The 19,951-nt window shown below is 50.9% G+C and overlaps 6 protein-coding genes across 6 annotated transcripts in view; 3 read left to right on the forward strand and 3 right to left on the reverse strand.

The window, feature by feature from the left end:
* ENH_00076100 (hypothetical protein, conserved) overlaps nt 1-909 on the forward strand; it is a gene marked incomplete at both ends in the record, with an annotated part of 21,169 nt that extends 20,260 nt beyond the window's left edge. Inside the window, one exon of the mRNA XM_013582906.1 lies at nt 871-909. Coding sequence (XP_013438360.1) covers nt 871-909 — 39 coding nt within the window. The remainder of the gene's footprint in view (nt 1-870) is intronic.
* Nucleotides 910-1,656: 747 nt separating this feature from the next.
* On the reverse strand, nt 1,657-4,364 carry ENH_00076110 (hypothetical protein, conserved; the record flags this gene model as incomplete). Its single annotated transcript, XM_013582907.1, has 4 exons — nt 1,657-1,824; nt 2,656-3,155; nt 3,427-3,864; nt 4,283-4,364. 4 exons carry the CDS (start codon nt 4,362-4,364, stop codon nt 1,657-1,659), a joined length of 1,188 nt encoding a protein of 395 aa, XP_013438361.1.
* A 397-nt stretch (nt 4,365-4,761) lies between these two features.
* Nucleotides 4,762-7,617, forward strand: ENH_00076120 (NAD binding domain of 6-phosphogluconate dehydrogenase, putative; the record flags this gene model as incomplete). The annotated part of the gene is made up of 9 exons (XM_013582908.1): nt 4,762-4,801; nt 4,969-5,002; nt 5,119-5,169; nt 5,280-5,413; nt 6,162-6,293; nt 6,512-6,574; nt 6,721-6,799; nt 7,158-7,285; nt 7,475-7,617. The coding sequence occupies 9 exons, from the start codon at nt 4,762-4,764 to the stop codon at nt 7,615-7,617; spliced, it is 804 nt and encodes a 267-aa protein (XP_013438362.1).
* A 1,394-nt stretch (nt 7,618-9,011) lies between these two features.
* Nucleotides 9,012-11,483, forward strand: ENH_00076130 (ran-specific GTPase-activating protein, putative; the record flags this gene model as incomplete). Its single annotated transcript, XM_013582909.1, has 4 exons — nt 9,012-9,119; nt 10,106-10,538; nt 10,917-11,051; nt 11,251-11,483. The coding sequence occupies 4 exons, from the start codon at nt 9,012-9,014 to the stop codon at nt 11,481-11,483; spliced, it is 909 nt and encodes a 302-aa protein (XP_013438363.1).
* A 1,563-nt stretch (nt 11,484-13,046) lies between these two features.
* ENH_00076140 (hypothetical protein, conserved) lies at nt 13,047-14,395 on the reverse strand (the record flags this gene model as incomplete). Its single annotated transcript, XM_013582910.1, has 3 exons — nt 13,047-13,684; nt 13,828-13,881; nt 14,305-14,395. The coding sequence occupies 3 exons, from the start codon at nt 14,393-14,395 to the stop codon at nt 13,047-13,049; spliced, it is 783 nt and encodes a 260-aa protein (XP_013438364.1).
* A 1,199-nt stretch (nt 14,396-15,594) lies between these two features.
* ENH_00076150 (hypothetical protein) lies at nt 15,595-18,482 on the reverse strand (the record flags this gene model as incomplete). Its single annotated transcript, XM_013582911.1, has 7 exons — nt 15,595-15,861; nt 16,053-16,253; nt 16,420-16,731; nt 17,098-17,373; nt 17,623-18,030; nt 18,130-18,285; nt 18,405-18,482. The coding sequence occupies 7 exons, from the start codon at nt 18,480-18,482 to the stop codon at nt 15,595-15,597; spliced, it is 1,698 nt and encodes a 565-aa protein (XP_013438365.1).
* Nucleotides 18,483-19,951: the final 1,469 nt, after the last annotated feature.

A 19,951-nucleotide genomic window follows, 5' to 3' on the forward strand; every position in this document is an offset into this window, starting at 1 on the left:
ACCACCAGATAGGAAATCCACGCTGCACCAATGCAAGGCAATCCTCCTCACCAAAGTGCAGAAGTCAGTCCTCTCACGTGGCTAGCTAGCTAGCTAGCTGGCTAGCCAGCTAGCTAGCTTACTAGCTAGCTTGCTATCTGGCCAGCTAGCCAGCCAGCTGGCTACCAAGCTAGCTAATAATTTGGCTAGCCACCTAGCTAGCTAGCTAGCTAGCTAGCCGTCTTCTGCTGCTAGTCCCCTGGCCAGCCACAGCCAACCAGCTAGCTAGCTAGCTAGCTGGCTGGCTGACTGGATCGCGATTGCCTGTTGCCACTTGGCCCCTAGATTGCTGCTGCAACAGCTAGCCATTTTTCTAATCAGGCACGGCAAGCCAGCTAGCTAGTCAGGTAGCTAGCTAGCTTACTAGCTAGCTAGCTAGTCAGCTAGCTAGCCAGCTGGTTGAAGCCCTGGGGTTCTTTGGTTTATTTGGCCGTAAACTGCTGGCTAGCTGCTGGCTAGCTAGCTGTTGGCTAGCTAGCTGTTGGCTAGCTAGCTGCTGGCTAACTAAAGTTTAGAGCGGCAACTGCTCAGCTAGCTGCTGCTCTGTGCTGTTCCCTCAGGTACAATGGGATGCTGCAGGCGGAGAGGGGGTCGATTGAAAGGTCTGCTGCTGCTGTTGCTGCTGCTGTTGCTGTTGCTGCTGCTGCTGCTTTTGCTGCTGCTGCTTTGGTTGATTGTGCTGCTGCTGCTGCTTTTGCTGCTGCTGCTTTGGTTGATTGTGCTGCTACTGCCGAGGCCCTAAACCCAACCGTAGATAGAAATTCCTAAATGAAACCCCCAGGATTCCAAACCCTTACACTGCTGCTGCTGCTGCTGCTGCTGCTGCTGCAGAGATTTTCACCTGCTGGCTGCTTTGAAAGAATCTCTTGAAGCGCTGAAGGTCCTCGAGACGATGACGCAGTAGCAGCACAAGCAATTGCAGTGGACTGCAGCAGCAGCAGCAGCAGCAGCAGCTGAAAAGCGCTGTAGCGGCAGGAGCAGCATTGAAATGCGCAGGTGCAGCAGCAGCAGCAGCAGCTGCAGTGGGACTCTCCACCGCAGCAGCTGCTGCTGCTGCCATGTGTATACTGCGGGCAGCAGCACAGCCGGCTGCTTGGCGCTGCCGCTTCAGTGTGTTGCAGCAACAGCAGCAACAGCAGCAGCAGCAGCAGCAGCAGCAGCTGCAGCAGCAGCTGCAGCAGCAGCAGCAAGATTACCTATATACTTCCTTGTAATTTGTCACTTTATGCACTGTTTTGCGTGGGGCTTTTGCGCATGCACTTTAAATTTGTAAGTAGCCTTAGTCCTACACCTACGATAAAGATGGGCTGCAGCAGCAGCCATTGCTGAAGCTGCAGCAGCAACAGCTGCAGCAGCAACAGCTGCAGGGGGTGCTGCTGCACGCCCGTTGCTGCCGCAGCAGCAGCAGCTGCTGCTGCTGCAGTGTCCCTTAAATCTGGTATCCGTCTGCAACACCAGCAGCTCATGCTGCGGGCCGCCACGTTACACTTAAATCGCTCGCTGCTGCTGCTGCTGTAGCAGCAGCAGCAACAGCAGCAGCAGCAGCCGCAGGTCAGGGACTGTTGCGCCCCTGCTTGTCGAGGCTGCTGCTGCTGCTGCTCTGCAGTTGCTGCGGGCCTACCAAAAGAAGCTGACGGCGACGGCAGCAAAGGCCACAGCAGCAACAGCAGCAGCAGCAGGAGTTGCTGCTGCTGCTGCATTCATCTTGTGATTCAAAGGGTTGCACATAGCCACAACGTTCTGAGACGACAAGTCCACTTGGTTGCGGCAGGAGACGTACGAGACCTGCGCAGCAGCAGCAGCAGCAGCAGCAGCAGCAGCAGCAGCAGCAACACCAAAAATGACAGCAATGCAGCCACAGAAGCCGATAAAGAAACAAAATGAATGGCAAATCGAGGCAGAAGGCAAGAGGAAACACCAAAAGCGAGAGGGAGATAAAAAGAGGAACAAAAGAAGAAAAAAAGAAACACAAAGATGCAAAAAAAGACAAAGACAGAAACTATTAAGCAGCAAACTGTGCCAATGGCCCCAGCCAGCCAAAGGCCGCAGCCACGTGAGGAGAAGGCAGGACACAGAAGCAAGTGAAACAGCTACAGCCATGTACAGCAGCTAGCTGACTAGCTAGCTAGCTAGCTAGCTAGATAGCTAGCTAGCTGGCTAGCTGGCTAGCTGGCCAGACGGGAGCCTAGCTAGTAAGCCGAGAAGCGCCGTGGGTAGCTAAGCAAGCTTAGGCCGTGACTAGCTACGCGATCAGCGAATGCAGCAGCTAACTCGCCAGCCTTAGCTAGCTAGTTAGCCATGGCTAGCTGGTGAGCGTTGGCTCGCTGGCCTGCTTGCTAGGCATGGCTAGCTGTCCGCCGTGGCTAACCGGTTCACTACGGCTCGCTGGCTAGCTGGCTCGCCGGCTCGCTTGCTGCCTAGCTAGCTAGCTGGCTAGCTGGCTCGCTGGCCAGCTGGCGAGACGTGGCTAGTTAGCCACCTGGCCAGCTGGCCACCTGGCTAGCTGGATAGGGTCTCGCTGGCTAGCTGGCCAGCTGGCCAGCCGTGGCTAGCTAGCCAGCTAGCTAGCTATCCAGCTAGCTAGCTAGCTAGCTAGCTGGCTAGCTAGCGAGTTACCTCGTTGTTGGCCCACTGGGCGTACTGGCTCTCGTCGCAGACACAGGCCCAGGGGTAGTCGTTGTCCGAAGGATACATGAAGTTGAAGTAAGAGCCCTGGTTGCCGCCTTCGAAGTTTTCGGCGTTGGCCGTGCTGGAGCCTCCGAACAAAGTGTCCCAAATGCTGCCGATCACGCCCTGCAGCTGCAGCAGCGAGGCCTCCAGTTCCTCCCTGCTGCTGCTGCTTCTGCTCTTGCTGCTGCTGCTGCTGCTGCTGCTGCTGCTGCGCTCGTCGCCGCCGCCCTCGCTGCTGCTCCTCTTGCTGCTGGGCTCGCCGCTGCGGTCGCTGCTCCGGTTTTTGCTGCTGCCGTCGCTGCTGCCGGCGCTCGGCGCGAGGGTCGTGCTGCTGCTGCTGCTGCTGCTGCTGCTGCTGCGCGCTTCTGCGCTGGAGTCTGCCGGCTGCGCTGCTGCCTCGTCGCTCGCTTTCTTCTTCTTCGTGAACTTGCCCACAATTGGGGCCGCTGAATACAAACGCAAATATTCAGCAGCAACAAACACGCTCGACTGCTGCTGTTGCTGCTGCTGCTGCTGCTGCTGCTGCTGCTGTGGCTGTGGCTGTGGCTGTGGCTGTGGCTGTGGCTGTGGCTGTGGCTGTGGCTGTGGCTGGGACCGCCGCTGTCCCTGCGGTCGCTTTCTGCACTGCTTCTGCTAACCAGATGCTCCATGTGCTGCTGCTGCTGCTGCTGCTGCTGCTGCTGCTGTTTCATTGCAGCAGCTGCTGCGTCCGCTTACCGAGAGCCACTGAGGCCTCCTTTGCCTGCTGCCGCGCTAAGCTGCAGGCCTCTGCCTGCTGATCTGCCTCGCAAACCTCGACTGCGTTTTTGGCCACTTTTGTGGCTTCAGCAAAGTGCTGCTGCTGCTGCTGCTGCACCACCACCTTCGCAAGTGACCCCCGGGAGGCCCCCCGAGCCAGCAGCACCTCCAAAGGCTGCCAGTGATCCCTTGCCACTGACTCCAGAAGCTCTTCAACAGAAAACAGATGAGGCTTGGAGGTCACGTGGGGCTTTTCCGGCTCTTGGGGTGTATCTACATCTCCCTGGGCTGCCCCGTGCAGGTCCAGCAGGGCCCCCGGGGGGGCCCCCAGGGGCCCCTGGGGGCCCCCCTGGGGAGCTGCAGACAGAGGCAAGCCTACGTGGACGCCGCTTCGGTGGTAGGAGAAAGAAGGAGAGGCTGAGCAGCAAAACAAACACAGCAGACAGGGTGCACGGTCTTGCTGCAGCAGGCGCTGGTGCAGCAGCTCTCGCTGCTGCTGCTGTTGCTGAAGCCGACGCTGACACTGGCTCTGTTGCTGCTGCTGCTTCTGGTTTTTGCGCGTTGGCGCCGCTGCTGCTGCTGCGGCCGCTGCTCTGCTGCAGCTAGCTCGCAATCGATGCGGGCCGTGAGCGATGAGAGAGGTGTATAGACACCCGACACTTCCAGCAGCAGCAGCAGGCAGCAAATATAAATAAGGCAGCAGCACCAAAAAAGAATGAAATGCGGCTCATAACGCTACAAAAATCTCGACAGCCTCTTGCCGTTGTTGCTGCAGCGGCTCGTGCTGTGCTGCCGCTGCTGCCCTTGTGTCCTGCTTTTTGCTGCAACGACTCACACATTAGGCAGAAGAAAAATACCAAAAAGGGGAAAAGAGGCTGCTGCAGCAGCAGCAAGCCTCTGTTCGCTGCTGAGGCCATTGCCATCGCTACAAGGAACTGCAGGCTCGAGAACAGGTCATTCTTGCTGCTGCTGCTGTTGCTGCTGTTGTTGCTTTGCTGCTGCACTTGACGCACGAAATGAAGTTGCTGGAGTCAAAACTGCAAAAGAGTTTGGAAAATGAGGGGGTTTGCATGCTTTTCCGCAGCAGCAGCAGCAGCCCGTTGGCCGAGCTGCTGCTCTGCTGCTGATCTCACAGCCCTCCGCGGCAGCAGCACCACCACCAAGAGTCACCTGCTGCAAGCCCACGAATTCCGTGCATACGATTCCCCACTTCTTACATTTTTTAAAGCAGAAGGAGAGGACCATATCGTTTTTTAAGCACAGCAGCAGCGGTAGCGGCGAGCAGCAGCAGCAGCAGCAGCAGCAGCAGCTACGATGACTTGTACCGAAGCTGCCCCGGGGAAGACCCGCATCGGTGCGTCTTTGCGTTGAGCGCTTGGTGTTCGTAATTGAGGTGTATGTACACCTCAGTGCGCGCGTTGCAACCCCCAACTCCGCCAGGTGTACGCGGAAGGCAAGTGCTGCAGCAAAGACAGGGGGGTTTAAGAAAGTGAAATTCAACTTCTGGGGTTTGGCTTTCAGGCTGGATCGGCACGGGAGTCATGGGCCGATCAATGTGCGAAAACCTCCTCAAGAAAGGCTTTTTGTTAACTGTATACAAGTGAGCCCTTTGCTGCTGCTGCTGCTGCTGCTGCTGCTGCTGCTCGGCTGTCCTTGTTGCTGCGGCTGCAGGCCTTTCGTTCGTCAGCCGCAGCAGCTTCCACCGAAGCAGTTGTCGATCCCGTAGGGGCTGCCCCATAACCAGCAGCAGCAGCAGCAGCAGCAGCAGCAGCCGCACTGCATCAGCAGCAGAAGCAGCAGCAGAAAGTGTGGGGCTCCTGTTCTGTCTGCAGCCGCACCCCCAGCAAGGCAGCGCCGCTGCAGCAGCAGGGAGCAGAGTTGGCTGAAAGTCCTGAAGCAGTGGCAGCAAAAAGTGATGTTTTATGTCTCATGGTGGGGACCCCAGAGGACGTGCAGCAGCTAATGTGTACGTAAACCCTAAACCCTAAACCCTAAACCCTAGCTTGCAGTCACCTGCGCGCTCGGCAGGAGCGCCAGCAACCAGCTGAACAGCAGCAGCAGCAGCAGGCCCTGCAGCACGCAGCAGCAAAGCCCCTGAGGGCCTCTTAAAGCCCTGTGGGGGGCCCCCCTTAATGCCCGTTGGGGGCCACCGTCAGGTACCCTGGGGGCCCCCCATAGTGTTGAATTGGCTTTTTTTGGTGTTTGGGGGCCCCTATGGTGGTGCCCTTTTGGTTTTCATTATTCATTTTTTTGTTTATTTCCTTATATTGCATTTTATTTTGTTTATCAGCTGATTTAGGGTTTGCTGCTGTCCGGCCTTTTCTAGATTAAAGTGCAAATAAACAAAACAAACAAGCAAATACACTTATTTGGGTCTTTGACTTATTTTTCTTTTAGTTGGAAAAGAGGGCTTAGCTGAAAAACTTGTGAAAGGCTCTTGCCTTATTGACTTCACCACCTCCAGCCCAGCCCTTGCAGACCAAGTGTACGTACACCTCAAGGCTAGGGGTGTTCATGCTTTAGACGCCCCCGTCACAGGAGGCAAGCAAACCCTAAACCCTAAACCCTAAACCCTAGGTTGGTGCCGAGGAGAAGCCAGACGGGAGCCTGCGCGCCTGCTGCTGAGGTCTGCAGCTCTTGCGCGTAATAAGGCCATCAGTGGTTCAGGGCTCAGGGTTTAGGGTTTAGGGTTTAGGGTTTGCGAACTGCAGGAGATGTGGGGGCTAGGAATGGCAAACTGACAGTCATGGCAGGAGGAGATGCAGCAGCAGTTGCAGCGATGCAGCCGCTGTTCCAGGCTTTCGCAACGACAATCATACACACTGGGCCCGCAGGATCAGGCAAGGGTTTAGGGTTTAGGGTTTAGGGTTAAGGGTTTACGGTTCAGCGTTTAGGGACGAGGAATGGTAAATTGCTCAGAGGGATCAGGGCAGCAGTTGCGGCAGGTTCAACTTAGAGGCTAGGTTTTGAGACAAGACTAGCGAAGCTAGAGAGGAGGCTCGCATGCGGCTTGCAGGGTTTAGGGTTTAGGGTTTAGGGTTTAGAGCTTTGGGTCAATTTGCAGGCCAGAGGACGAAACTTGCTAACCAAATAACGCTCTGCACAAATCTAGTGGGACTGGCGGAGGGTGAGTTTTGCAGGGTTTGTGGCGAGGGTTTAGGGTTCAGGATAAGCGGTTGACTTTGAGGCTGAGGGTTTAGGCTTTAGGGTTTAGGGCCTGGGTTTTAGGTGTCATGAGGGTTCAGGGTTTAGGGTTTAGGGTTTGTGCTGCAGGTTTGCTGTTTGCTGAGCGAGTCGGTTTAGACCTGGAGAAAACCCTTTCAGTTCTTTCAGGGGGTGGCGCCGCCAGCTGGTGAGGCATGCAGCAGCAGCAGCAGCAGCAGCAGCAGCGGCAGCAGCAGCATCCTCAGAAACAGCAGAAGCATACACGGCAGCAGCAGCTGCTGCTTTATCCACTGTGCGCCTGCAGCAGGCCGTTAGAAATTAGAAGCAAGCCAACATTAGAAGCCCACCGGCTTCAGGGTTTAGGGTTTAGGGTTCAGGGTTTGGGGTTTGAAGCTGGTTCATGAGGCACCACACTGCTTGGTGTTTCTGTCTGCTTGGCGGTAACTGCAGAGCTTCATCGCAGTGCCTGTAGTGCTTGACTTGACGCTCGCATGAGGGTTTAGGGTTTAGCGCTTAGGGTTTAGGGTTTAGGGTTTGGGGTTTAGGTCGGTGTCCACTTACGGGCCTCGAATCCGCGACGGCGACTTCCGCCCTGGCTTCTTCGTCGCCCATTTGATTAAAGACCTTCGTCTAGCTTTGGAAGAGGCATCTCGAGCCAAGTTGGCCTTGCCAGGTGCCAAACCCTAAACCCTAAACCCTAAACCCTGAACTCTAAGCCTTTATCCCTAGGCGCTGAGGAAGGGATTCTAGTCTGGCCTGCTCCAACGGGGGTCCCTCCGCTCCTTCAGCGGAGGTGTGGCGGCCCCTGCTGCGCGCTGAGGAGCTAGGGTTTAGGTTTTAGGGTTTAGGGTTTGCGTTTCAGGCCTGAGTCTGGCGCTGCAGCTGTACCAGGCTTTAGAAGCCCAAGGAGGAGGCGCATTGGGAGTGCATGCATTAAAGTTGGCTCTCAGCAGCATTAATGAAAAGCAAAAGAATGTTCAACAAGTTGCTGAGCAAATGAATTAAACCCACAGAAACCTGCGGCAGCAGAAATCGCTGCTGCAGCAGGGGGGGCTGGAGCAGCAGCAACTGCTCTAGTGGCAACTGCTGCTGCTGCTGCTGCAGCTTCTGCTGCTGTAATTCGTGCAGCTCATGCTGCCATTGCAGCAGCTGGTTTAGCCAGTGCTATTGTTGGCCGCTGCCGTGACTGCAGCAGCTGATGAGGCCATTGCAGCGGCAGCGGTTGCTGCTGCTGCTGTTTTAGCAGCTGCTGTGGCTTTTGTGGCTGCTTGGTGCAGCAGCAGCAGCAAACAGTAGCCGCTGCTGATGCCCTAGTAGCCACAGCTGCTAATAAGCAGCGACTGCAACAGCTTGCCTTGTTTTATATTTATTTCTTTTGTGTCCACATTTACTTCTCTCATTTTCTAATTTAATAATAATATTCACCACAAGTGCCTGCGCACCATGCTGCATGCATCCCAGGTGTCGGTACACTGCAGCCCTCTGAACTTCAACAGCTGCCCCGCTCTGCTGCTGTGCAGCTTCAGGTAGCTACTTCCCTAGTTTTATGGCTAGCCAGCTAGCCAGCTAGCTAGCTAGCAGCTAGCTGCTGGGGATCGGGCAAAACGGTGAATAATGCATTTCAATAATGCATTTCACACATTTCGAGGCTGCTGCACTCACGGCCAGCAGCTCTTTGGCCGTTTCTTTGTTTCATAAATTTTCATTTTTTGCACATTTAGTTTTTTATTCCTTGCTTGGGGCCGATGCACAAATGGAATAGTACAAATGGAATGGACTCGCTGCGGTGACCCTGCTAGAAATGAAGTCCTTGGAAACGCAAACCCTAAACCCTAAAACCTAAACCCTCGCTCGCACTCAAACCTAGTGTGCTCACAAGCCGCTGATGCCGGTGCAGCTCAGCAAGCCTGTGAGCCGAAGCTCTAACCAACACACAACAAACCCTAAACCCTAAACCCTAAACCCTCACACGAACAAGTGCATCGCCGGCTTTGCAGCCCGTGGGGGCCCTATAAAGTCGTAGTGGGCTGAAACACCCTAAACCCTCAATTACAACCTCAAATCCTTACCGCTAGCTACTTAGACCCTAAACCCTAATGGGGGATCCATCAAGCTGGAACGCAGGGGCGGTGTGTGGGGGGGAGGTGCCCGCGGTTAGAAGTATCGTTTTTTTCGAATTTAAATGATTTAAATATATTTATTCTTCCTTAATTTAAAAAGACTAACTTTGGGGCCCCTCGCAGAAGCGCCCTGGGCTTGAAGCGCATGCAGCAGCCGCCCCGAGGGGAGCGTTGGGGTTAGGGTTTAGGGTGTAGGGGTTGTGTTGAGTTTGTTTTGTGGGCTTTCTTTGTCTCTTCTTGCCGATCTTTCTTGCCATTAAACCCAGAACTTAATACAAAATGGCAGACAAAGAAACAGAAACCCAGGCCCCAGCCCAAACGGCTGAGGATGATGAGGTAGCAAACCTAGAGCAAGAGGTCACAGAGGGAAACTGGACTCGCCCGGAGGTAAACCCAAACACCAAACCCTAAGCCCTAAACCCTAAACCCTAGCAGCTGCGTGCAGCCCCCCAGGACTCCTTCCTGGGTCTGCTTGCACACTAGGGAGCCTTTAGGCCTGCGCCTAAAATCGAGCTGGGGGGCCCCCGCGGGGCCCCTTTGTGGGGCCCTCTTCATTTACTTTTCTGGAAGATAGGCAGCAAATTGAGGCTCTATTCATTCCTCAGCAGCAGCAGCTGCTGCTGCTGCTGCTGCAGCCGATTGGTGGTGTGGAGGAGTTTGCGGTGTCTGTACACTTGGATATATGTTTCTCCTGAAGTTGTATACTCTGTTTTCCTGTGTCTCTCGTTGAAAGGTGTAGGCTTTAGCTGTATTGACACATGTGCTGCTGCTGGTCCTATTGCTGCGACTATTGCTGCTGCTGCTGCTGCTGCTGCAGTTAGTTAAAGCTAGAGCTTAAACGCTAAAGGCTGGCTTTCGTGCTGAAGTGCAGCGGCGCCTTGTCTTCGCAGCTGCAGGGCCGGCACCTGTTTACTTCCTCTTGTTTGCCATTATAGAACTGGGGAGTTCGGCTTTAGTTTCAGGATTTAGGGTTTAGGGTTTAGGGTTTAGGGTTTAGGTTTGGGCTGTAGGTTTTAGGATCGGGTGCGTAAGCAGCTGTCTCAGTGTTCGGAATGGGCCTGCTGCTCATAGTTTGGTGGTTTTCCGGCGCTGCAGCCTTTTTGTGCTTTTTGTTTAATTCAAATATGCAAAAAGCCATTCGAAAAGTGCATGCATGCATCTGAATTTGGGGCTTTTTTTTCGCTTCTTTGCCTCCGCTTTGTTCCACAGAAAGTGCCAGTCTTCTCAGTGTTCCTATTTGCACTTTTTTTCCATTTTTGTTTCCCGAGTACCCGAAAAATATCATTGTTGCTTCCTTTTTGGTTTCTGCATTTCCTGAAATGCAGAAATCAAAAACTTTCATCAACGAAACGGATTCTATTTGGTTTTTGCAGGTCGAAGTGCACGAAGTCAAAGTGGAAACGGGAGAAGAAAGCGAAGACACTTTTTGGAAGTGCCGTTCAAAGCTGTACAGGTGGGCTGCTGGAGGCGAGTGGAAAGAGCGGGGCCTGGGCGAGGCGAAGCTGCTGCAGCACAAGGAAACTAAAAAGATCCGATTTCTTCTGCGCCAGGAGAAGACCCTTAAGATTGTTGCCAACCACTACGGTGAGAAGCTCCAGCTGCTGCTGCTGCTGCTGCAGCTGCTGCTACAGCTGCAGCTGCTGTCGCAGCTGCTGCTGCTGCTACAGCTGCAGCTGCTGCTGCAGCTGTTGCTGCATCTGCTGTTGCTGCTGCTGTTGCTGCTGCAGCTGCTTGCTGCTTTTGCTGCCGCTCTCTTTGCCTTCTTTCTGTCTACTTTCGCGTTTCCTGCATCTGTGGAGCTATCCAGTGATTGCATTTTGCAATTAGTGCATCTACTAATGTGCTTGCAAATCGGAAATCTGATCTGCTTTTGATTTCAGTTGTGGATACCTATTAGAGAGTTCATCATATGCTTTCCACGCGTTGATCTTTCTATTCCTTACCCACGCAGCAAATGGCTGTACATGCACTCGTGTTTTAATGTTGGCTATTTATTTATCATTTTTATTCAAGCAAATGATTCGCTTTCTTATTCACTGCTGCCAAGGAGGCCACAACTGAGCGAAGACGTTAGCATTTCCATCGAAACTTTCTGCATTTTGTTTCGCGATCCGAAATGTTTATTCGAATTCTTTTTATTTTTCTCAATATTTGTGTTAATTGTGCATTTTTTTCTTTTTCCAGTGGTGGCGACTGACGTTTACTGCAAGCTGACACCCAACGTCAGCTCCGAAAAGATATGGGTCTGGACGGTGATGGATTTCGCTGAGGGGGAGTTGAAAAATGAGCAATTTGCTCTAAAGTTTGGTCAAGTTGAACGTAAGATTCTCCATTTCAAATTGAAAATTCACTTGCTTTCACGGTTATTCTACTGTGGGCAGCTGGGTTTCTTTCTGGTATAGACGGATTTGGCCTGTTTTTGGAGTTTCTGAACGGGGAATATGAATTCATTAGAGCGTATGGCTGGGGGGTCTATTCTCAAGACTCAGGATTTAGGTCTTGGTGCTTGTTTGCGCAGAGGCGAAGGAGTTTAAGGAGAAGTTTGAGGAAGCTGCCGCCATTAATTCGAAGCTGTTCGGCATTGGCGATTCGGCGAAGGAGGGAGAGAAAACAGAAGAAAAAGAAGCCGAAAAAAGCAGCGAAAGCAAAGATGAGGAGACAAAGAAGGAAACCGAAGCGGCTGCAGCTAAGACAGAGGCAGCAGCAGAAGTGGCGAAAGACAAGGCTGAATCAAAGACAGAGAATGCGTGACTGCAACATTTATGATAGCCATCCTAATTACAGTTGTAGTTAGTATTTGTACCTCTATGATGCTGCTTTGGACCCGTCGCGTTCGCCGCTAAACAAAACTTAGACGCTGAACCGTTCATCCTGACCTCCACAGGTTCGTTGCGCGGTTTTCGTTGTTAACGCTTCCATTCCCAAATTTAAAAAATTAAATTTAAACAAATAAAGGAGAAATAGGATGTGATATTCTTCTGAGGGACAGAAGAGAGCGCGCGGGGTGCTTGCACCTGGCGCGTCCCAGATCATCAATTGTTTATATTTCTTAATGATTATTAATACTAGTAATATTATTATTGTTATTTGCATCTAATGTAATTACCTAGGCAACTATTCCTTCACTTCCACAACTTCCGCTGAAGTTTATCTTTCTTTACCCAATGAATAAATGCGCGCAGTGTCTTTACTGTGGGAAGACAGCACTGCATTTTGACTGTGTAATAAGTGAGTCACACTTAATTATTCGTGGTCTGCTAGCTAGGCCAGGCGACTAGCGCCAGCTAGGCAATCGTAGATATTCAAAATGGTTCAAGCACCCTTGCGACTTGCAGTTGAGCACAAAGGCGTTTTCTTGAGTAGATGAGAAAAACTCTTTAAACATATGCAGCACCATTCTTGGCTACGACACATCAATCAGACAGAGTGGGATGGGCTATTGACTCACAACTTCGTTGGAGAAAATGGTGATGCTCAGTATGAGTCGACTCCCCCAGTGTTGATCACCCACACCTTAATATGCAGATAGGGAACTGACACAGCTAAATATTTTGAGGGCGCCCGAGCTGTTTCTGTCCTTCAGGACAGTGGCCTTTAGTTGTGACACTGACTAGACAAGCTAAATCCACAACTGAAGGTGTAGCTAAACGGAGTAAGTAGGTGACATCGTGCAATTCCGGCAAGTGTAATGCAATGAACTTTAGCAATTCGTCTATAGAGTTCGACTTGTCCGAAATATAGCATGCCGCGATATGATGTGGCATTTGTTCGGGCAAACCCTGACTTCTGAAAAATAAGCTAAAACACCTAAGTGCAAACTAACAATTTGAATAGATCCTAGATGTGGCATTTAAGATGGATGATGTCAAGTGAAGTGAGACAAATGTTGCCGAACGAGACGTAGAGAGGAATAGAAGGAAAGATGAGTCCATATGAGAAACGAGAATCAAATCGAAACAGTTTAAATCTGCACATTTGGAAGGAAGATGAATGCAACATATTACGCACACATTAAAGTAAGCTTGGTGTGGAATGAGTGTTAGTGAAAAAGACGACAAACACGACGCAAACGGATCAGATGAGACTTTGTAATCTGGAGACACAAAGGATTAGCTCAATACTTTTCCTTTTTTTTCTTAAATTCATTGTATAATCCGTCACAGCACGCGCATAGCATTGAAACCGACACATAAGATTCCAGAACTGCCGTCAGGGGTCGCGGAACTGTGCGCATTTGGTGGAATTAAAGGATGAGTGAATACGCCCAACAGCTCCCGTCTTGTAAATCTATGTTTAGATTCATGTCAACTCCAATTAAATTGAAAAAAGGGACAGAAGGAAACCACCTGCTGCCGCCAGCCCCACCGCAAGCACCGACGGAGCAGCAGAGGGTGCAGCGGACGGCCGAGGCTTCTCAGCACTGTTGAGAGGAGATGTTGTCGATGTTGTTGTTGATGATGTCGTTGTTGATGTTGTTGTTGATGATGTCGTTGTTGATGTTGATGATTCCGAGCCTCCGCCACCGGCTCCTCCTTCTTGTGCCTGTGCTTGTACAACAACACCTCTACTCGGAGCGGCTGAGTCTCCCTCAGGGGCCGTACGAGCTAAAATGCTCTCCAGCTCACGCATAGCTTCCTCTTCCGGAGAAAGGTCTTGCTTCTCAGGAACAGCAGCAGAAGGTGCAGCAGCGGCAGGTGCAGCAGCAGCAGGTGCAGCAGCAGCAGGTGCAGCAGCAGCAGGTTCAGGAACAGCAGCTGCAGGAACAGCTGGCTCAGGTGCAGCAGGCACAGAAGCAGGAGGCGCAGGAGGAGCAGGCGCAGCAGCAGCAGCAGGAGCAACAGTGGAGGATTGCGTTGCTGAGTCTGCGTTAAGTTCTGCTGCTGCTTGAAGAAGTGTCTCTGCTGCTCCAACAATTATGTCATTTCCATCATCAGCCGGCACACTCGAGAGATCTGCAACAGCGCAGCAGTAGACACTTGAATTGCTTATTTAATTGAAAAGAAAATTGCACTCGCAAAGAAAAAGGCTGTCTAGACAGCACAGTCGTTGAATGCTGCAGCAGCTAAATTTCCTGCAGTCGAAACTGTTTCCTTACCCTCCTGTGGCCGCTCAGGCTTAGCCGGTGGCACTTCAGCTCCTTGGTCGGCTCCTGCAGCAGCAAAAATCACAATACAAACACAGAATTCTTAAAAGAACCTTGGACTTAAGGGTTTTCATGCTGTTTCTGTTCCTGGTGCTGCTGCCTATGCATAGAAAGCTTTGATTCAGATTGTGTGTACACGATGCGGATCAAGGCCCTGTGTAGATGAATACTACCTCTGAAGGCCCGTTAAAACATAGCTCGTAAACAAAAACAACAGTTTCTTTTGCCCGAACATGTTGGAGGGAAAAAGGAACGGAACTCAGAGAGAGGCAACATAATGGCTCACAGTGGGCCGTCATCACCCCACCGCCACTCCCCCACATACTGAGCGCTTGAGAGCGGATGAAGCCAATTGTTTGCAATTTACATTTTAATCGTGAAATGTAGACAAGATTTAGAAACAAATTTGATATAAATTTGTAGTTGTACCGGTATCAAGGGGAGCCGCCAGAGACAGCTGGTCCTCCATCGCACACAAGGCGCTAGCTGAGAGAGCCACTAAGACGTTGAGGATTCCCATTTTGACAACGGAAACAAATAGAAAAGGGAAAACAACAAATAAAAAAGGAACGTATGCCGATTAATCAGAAAAAAAGTCAAGCAGAGAAGGCCACGAGCAGCACAAGGTCAACTCTCCGCTACCGAAGGGGACCGGGGTGGCCGGCCCCATGCCCGCTCTGCTCTGAGTTAGAGGGTGCAATGCTTGTGTTGAGGAAACGGGGCAAAATATATCATTACGACCTAAAATCACTAAAATTGTTGAATTTAAATTCTAATTTGAGGCTCATGTGGTCTTCATCTTATCAGCCGTGCCCAATTTCTGCTGAGGATCGGGCACTGGTATCGTACCGGCGGCAGCACAGACGGCCAACAACAACATTGGCGTTTCTGATTTTAGTTTTAGTTCTAGTGGAAAACTTTTCATATAACTTAAAGGAGTTGAAAAAACACTCGCAACTGCGCTTTTGATGCAGCTTGCTTACCAGTGAGGCTTAACAGTCCCTCTGCAAGTGCGTGTGCGTGGGCACATTGAAGGGAGGTGAAATGAAACTTAGGAAAGAAAGTGCACACAAGCAAGGCTTCTTTGTTTCGGTTTATGAGTTATCCGAAGATAATCAGCAAGGCGGTAGGGGTTAGGCGGGCGCCGCAGCATGCGGTAACAAGCTCAGTGTGAGCTCTTAGGTTGTTTATTTCTTTCTGGAAAATCTGAGCCTGCGTCAATGCTTACTTGAAAAAAATTTAAACAAACAGCAAAGTGACTCGATGGTACAATAGATGGCCTCAGTAGCAAAGATATCTGTTGTGGATGGCCTGGTGTTCCAGGCCCCCTTGGGCCCAGTATAATCTGTTCGAGTTTCATTATTCTAGTTACACTGCGAGCATAAGCACTGGAAAAGGCCATGCTAAGATATGAAACTTTTGCTGAGGTGTGCATGAGAAATTATATCAAACGTGTCTATTAGTCTTTCAAGAGGCCACGGGACCTTTTGCCCAGCCGTGTCTCATGGAACAAACTTGCGCAACAAACTCTTGCTGGCTAGACTAATCCACGAAAAGGCTACTGCTAGTGAGAAAAAAATACTTGAAATTTGCAGTTAGCTTGACAGAAACCCAAGTGGAAACCAAAAGGGTTTTGCATATTGTTTACAAACAGCTACAACGTGTCTCGCAGTGATCTAAGCAGCTGAAAGTCAGCAAAAAGTTAGTGGCTTGCCAAGGCTAATCACTTGTTTGTAGCACTAAGGCAGTGCCCGACAATATCCAGAATGAAGGGTGCTCGGAGTAAGGAAGCCATGCATCAAACACCCATCCCTCGCCCATGGCGTTGCGGCGGGCTTGGGTGGCGTAGACTGGAGTGCGCAGCAAGCTACGAACATTCAGGTGGTGAGCCTCGACAGGGACGACTTTAACCAGAGGCATTTCTTCAAACAGCTTGCGGGGGGTTTGAGGCGCCAAGCGGCCAACAGTGCTGTCCCAGCGAGCGCCCTGTCGCATGCACACAACGGGCACAGAAATCGGTCAACTTTCGTTGAAAGGCCTTAAATTTTCCTTCCCGAACACAATGACAGCACGTGAAACAAAGCTCGGAAGTCCAAGCTCACTGCTAAAGCCCAAAACAGACAAAACTCGGAAAAGTAGAAAAGGGGGTAAGGTAAGGAAATCGTGTTTTGTGTCACCTCAATAAACATTCCTTCGATGTAGGCTCCGTGCTCAAGCGTGCTTTCAATTTGCCCTGCAGCAGTCTTGTCCGTGACCTCTGTAAAGAGCACTAGCTTGTCTAGGGCCACCTTTTTCTTCCGACTCGTGACTTGAATGAGAGCCGTCAGCAGCGAATCCGGCGTATGCAGCCCTCCGAGCCAGTAGCAGCTCAACGTTCCCTGAAAGCGCAGAGGGCAGCAAATGCCACGAAAAGATCATACAACTTGCCAGTTGGAACTGCGTGCCCCTGAAATTATAAACGGCTGGATCCACCTCAGGCTGCAAAGGTTCAGGTTGCAGCCACAGTGAAAAAAGGAAGGCTCGTCTCGCCTGTTCTATCCAGACGGTGTATTGGTCAATGCGGCGCATCAAGTGGGACAGCCATGAGCCAAGAGGCTTCAGACTAGGAGGTGCAAGCATGCGCCATTGCCTGGGCAAGAATCCTGCTTGTAGCGACAGCGCCAATTCATCGAGGTCTCCAGACATCCCAATGTCTCCGCGAAGTGCACGGGAGAGATCGTGCAGGGACTGAGTCATTGTTTCCGTCAAAAGGTTGAGCCTATCAAGCTCCTGTGTGTCAAAAGTGCCGGACAAACTAAAACTCGTGATCTTTACCCTCTTGTGAGGTTTCTTATATGGATCTCGGCTTGCTTGTAACTACACAAAATACAAAACTTTCCTGCGTGGGCTCTTTTCCACCGGCGCGTCTAGAGAGGTGCCGCTATGAGGTATTACATGCTTTGCAACCTGGCTACTCTGAGGCTTCCAGGTGGACCATCTTTCATTAAATATGACCTTTATGCAGCAATAATGAGGTGCTACGTCACTAAATATGCGATGATTTGCCGAAAGGAGTTACTACAATAAAAAGAGAAGGAAACATATACATGCTCGAAGAACGATGGTAGACACCTGTGCACGACTGGGCCTTTCTAAGGTCAGGGCCAAAGGGCTTTTAGGGTTTACCATGCGGTGTATTTGAGTTGCTGGAATATGATTGCGAGAGTGAAACAGCATAGTTACCTGGGCCAGCACGACTTGCGTGGGCGTGAGTGCTTCCGTCCCAGGGGAAAAGTATAGTCCCCTCTCCGGCATTTTATCAAGTATTTCTGAAATAGTCGCCACTAGAGCCTCTTCTTTGAGATTACCCACGGCAGAGTCATTACTGTTTCCTGAGTTGTTCGCAATGTTAATCTTCAAAAGTCCAAGCCAGATGCTTTTCGCGTTGTCGACGAAATAGCTGATTTCGGCGTTGGCGTGAAGTCCAAACACTTCAGGGGTGTTGGTTGCTGGCATGTTCTGCATGCATATGCTCCCGATCAAATGATGAACGAATCGCTAAGAATCAGTAGGCTCCCATGCATATAGTCCTACGTTATTGAAAGCAACAGCGTTCGATACAGTCAGCGCTCTTTCTCTGCCTGGTTGTAGAGGAGCCCAAAGCACACGCTTGAGTGGACTACAGTTCAGGAATGGAAGCTGCAGTCTGCGTCATCGCGCATCGTTTTTTCAGCGAAGCTGTGATCTAACGCCTATGGGCGTGGTTACCTTGATGAATTCTATGTGGCCGGCAATTGTGCCATCTGCCGGGAGTGTGTAACTAATGGGCGCTTTGGAGAAGCAAAACTGGCGGTAGTTATCAAAGACGAATTCTCCCAAGTACTCTTCGAGGTATGTTGCCAAAACCCGCCGGTCGTAGTCATCAGTAACGCGGCCGCCATACATAGCCTCTCCTATTAGATACCTGAGGGTTTCCCAAGGGATATCCGTTGCAGTCGGCACGGGACGAGTGGCCTGCAGCTCCTCCCCGTGATCTTCAGCCTCTCCAGGAAGCCAGTTTGGACCCTTCCCAATTTTACTCAAGTACATCTTCACCAGGCTCAAAGATATGGATAAATCGGACTCGTTGAAGTCATAAGGCACATTCCACCCGATTCTCCCGTATTTACGTCTCTCCTGTGGAGTAAATCGCACTCCACTTTCTCATCGTATTAACGAGGCCTAGGCTTTTCCTAGAAATATTCCACTTCGGCTTTGTGGAGCCTCAGCGCCTACCTGGACAACTGCATGGAAGAAGCTTAGCCCGTAGACCAGCGAGGTGTATGCAGGGTGGGTGCACTGCTCAAACGCGTCTTCCCGGAAGAGGGAATACGAACTCTGCATGTTTGCTCTTATGCCATCGGGCGGCTCTGTCACGACCTTCAGAGACGCCTGACAAGTTCACAACGCATGCACACAATACGTTTGTGAAAAGATAGTCTTTGGGCAGCAACGGTAAGAAATGCGCCAGAACGAAGCCCTACGTAGAAAGGCTTGATAAGACGGCGTACCTGCAGAATGCTAAGAGGGAAATCTTGCGTTGGCTGGGTTGTCAGCCAAAGTCGGAATCCCTTGTGAGGCTTTTTCATATCTGCACAACAGCATATCACTCCTGAAAGTCTCTTCTAGGCAGTAAAACAAGTTTGAATGAGAATTCTACAGAAGTCTTGTGTGCCTGTCTGCACTTGTCGGCCCTTCGTGCTACTAACCTTGCAGTAACTTAGCAAGCGTAGAAAGCCACCCCGGCAGAAGGTGGCAATTCTGTAGCATGATCCAAAGCCCTCGTTGGTATCCCGTCTCCACGAGTTGTCCTGCTTGATCGCCCATGCCTTGGCCTATGGATAGCGAGCGGAATTTGTTGCCTGCGAGTTTGTTGCATAGCAAGCAAAACAAGGGCGGAACAGTACAAATAACCCAAAGCGGCCTCGCAATTACTTGGTTTCTCACATAGGTTCGAGATTTTGGGGTTTATGCTCTGCTTGCCTTTGGCAACGCAACGTACCCGCCATGCCGATCGATTCCGCAAGAGCAGAAACAGCAGCATGAGGATTGGCCCCCGGTGACAAAATGAGCAGGATTGGGGAGAATTCGGAAGACTGCGCGTATATTTTTGAGTATCTGCAAGCAAAAACAACCTTGAAGGCTGACTCTTGTCGGGCGTACCATGCAGCGTAACTTGGATGTTTTCAAGCATCGTGCGAAGGAGAAAAGGGTTGTGAGGTGGCCTATTGGTGCTTACTGAAGTGTAGGCGATTGCACGTAGTGTTCATTCAGTCTCCACTGGATAAAATTTTTGATAGCGTTGTGAACCCGATCAACGCGGAAGATGCGAACAAGAATCAGCTTTTGAAAGGGAGACAACAAACGGTTCCACTTCCCAGGCATATCTGCTTTTTCTGCTGATTCATTATCTGCCCAGTTTTTCCATGCCTGTAAGCCTCAATGCACCAGAGAAAATTAGAAGAGATTTCAATGCTATCGACCATGAGAATGGGCTTATCAACTGTAACTAGTGGCCGCTAGCAGCGTTAATACAATTCGCTGACAAGCACGAGCTAGTCCTTTATAAGCCTTGAAGAGTGAACAGAATTGCTGTCCTACTGCATATTGGTAGCCCAGTGGCGAGGCAACAAAATGCTTTTTTTGAAAAGTAAAATCTTCCTTATTCACTCACCTGGTGTTCGGCCAAGACATTTTCCCGAAGTCCTTTGAATACCGGACTGACTTTGTCAAGCTTGGACAGATCATTCCAGCCACTGTCAGGTATCCAAGCAAGCTCCTCAGGCTTTGGCTCTTCCTCTGAAATAGTGTTGCTTCCCTTCAAAAAGAAGTCAAGCTCTTCTTCAGGCATCTTTCCATCGTGCCGCATGATCATTGTTGTCAGATGGAACGCGAAAATGAGCCTCTGGCTTTCAAACAAACCTGACCATACTCAAGTACAGCCGCTTGCCAGTGATACTCCAGCCTGGCTGCTACAAGACTCTAACACAGGAATTATAGTTGTGCCCAGTGGACTATGGTACAAAAAAGCTAATGCGTTTAATGTTCCTCATAGTCT

Source organism: Eimeria necatrix, genomic scaffold, assembly GCF_000499385.1.
Source record: "Eimeria necatrix Houghton genomic scaffold, Enh_scaff78, whole genome shotgun sequence".
In the NCBI taxonomy this organism is placed as follows: domain Eukaryota; phylum Apicomplexa; class Conoidasida; order Eucoccidiorida; family Eimeriidae; genus Eimeria; species Eimeria necatrix.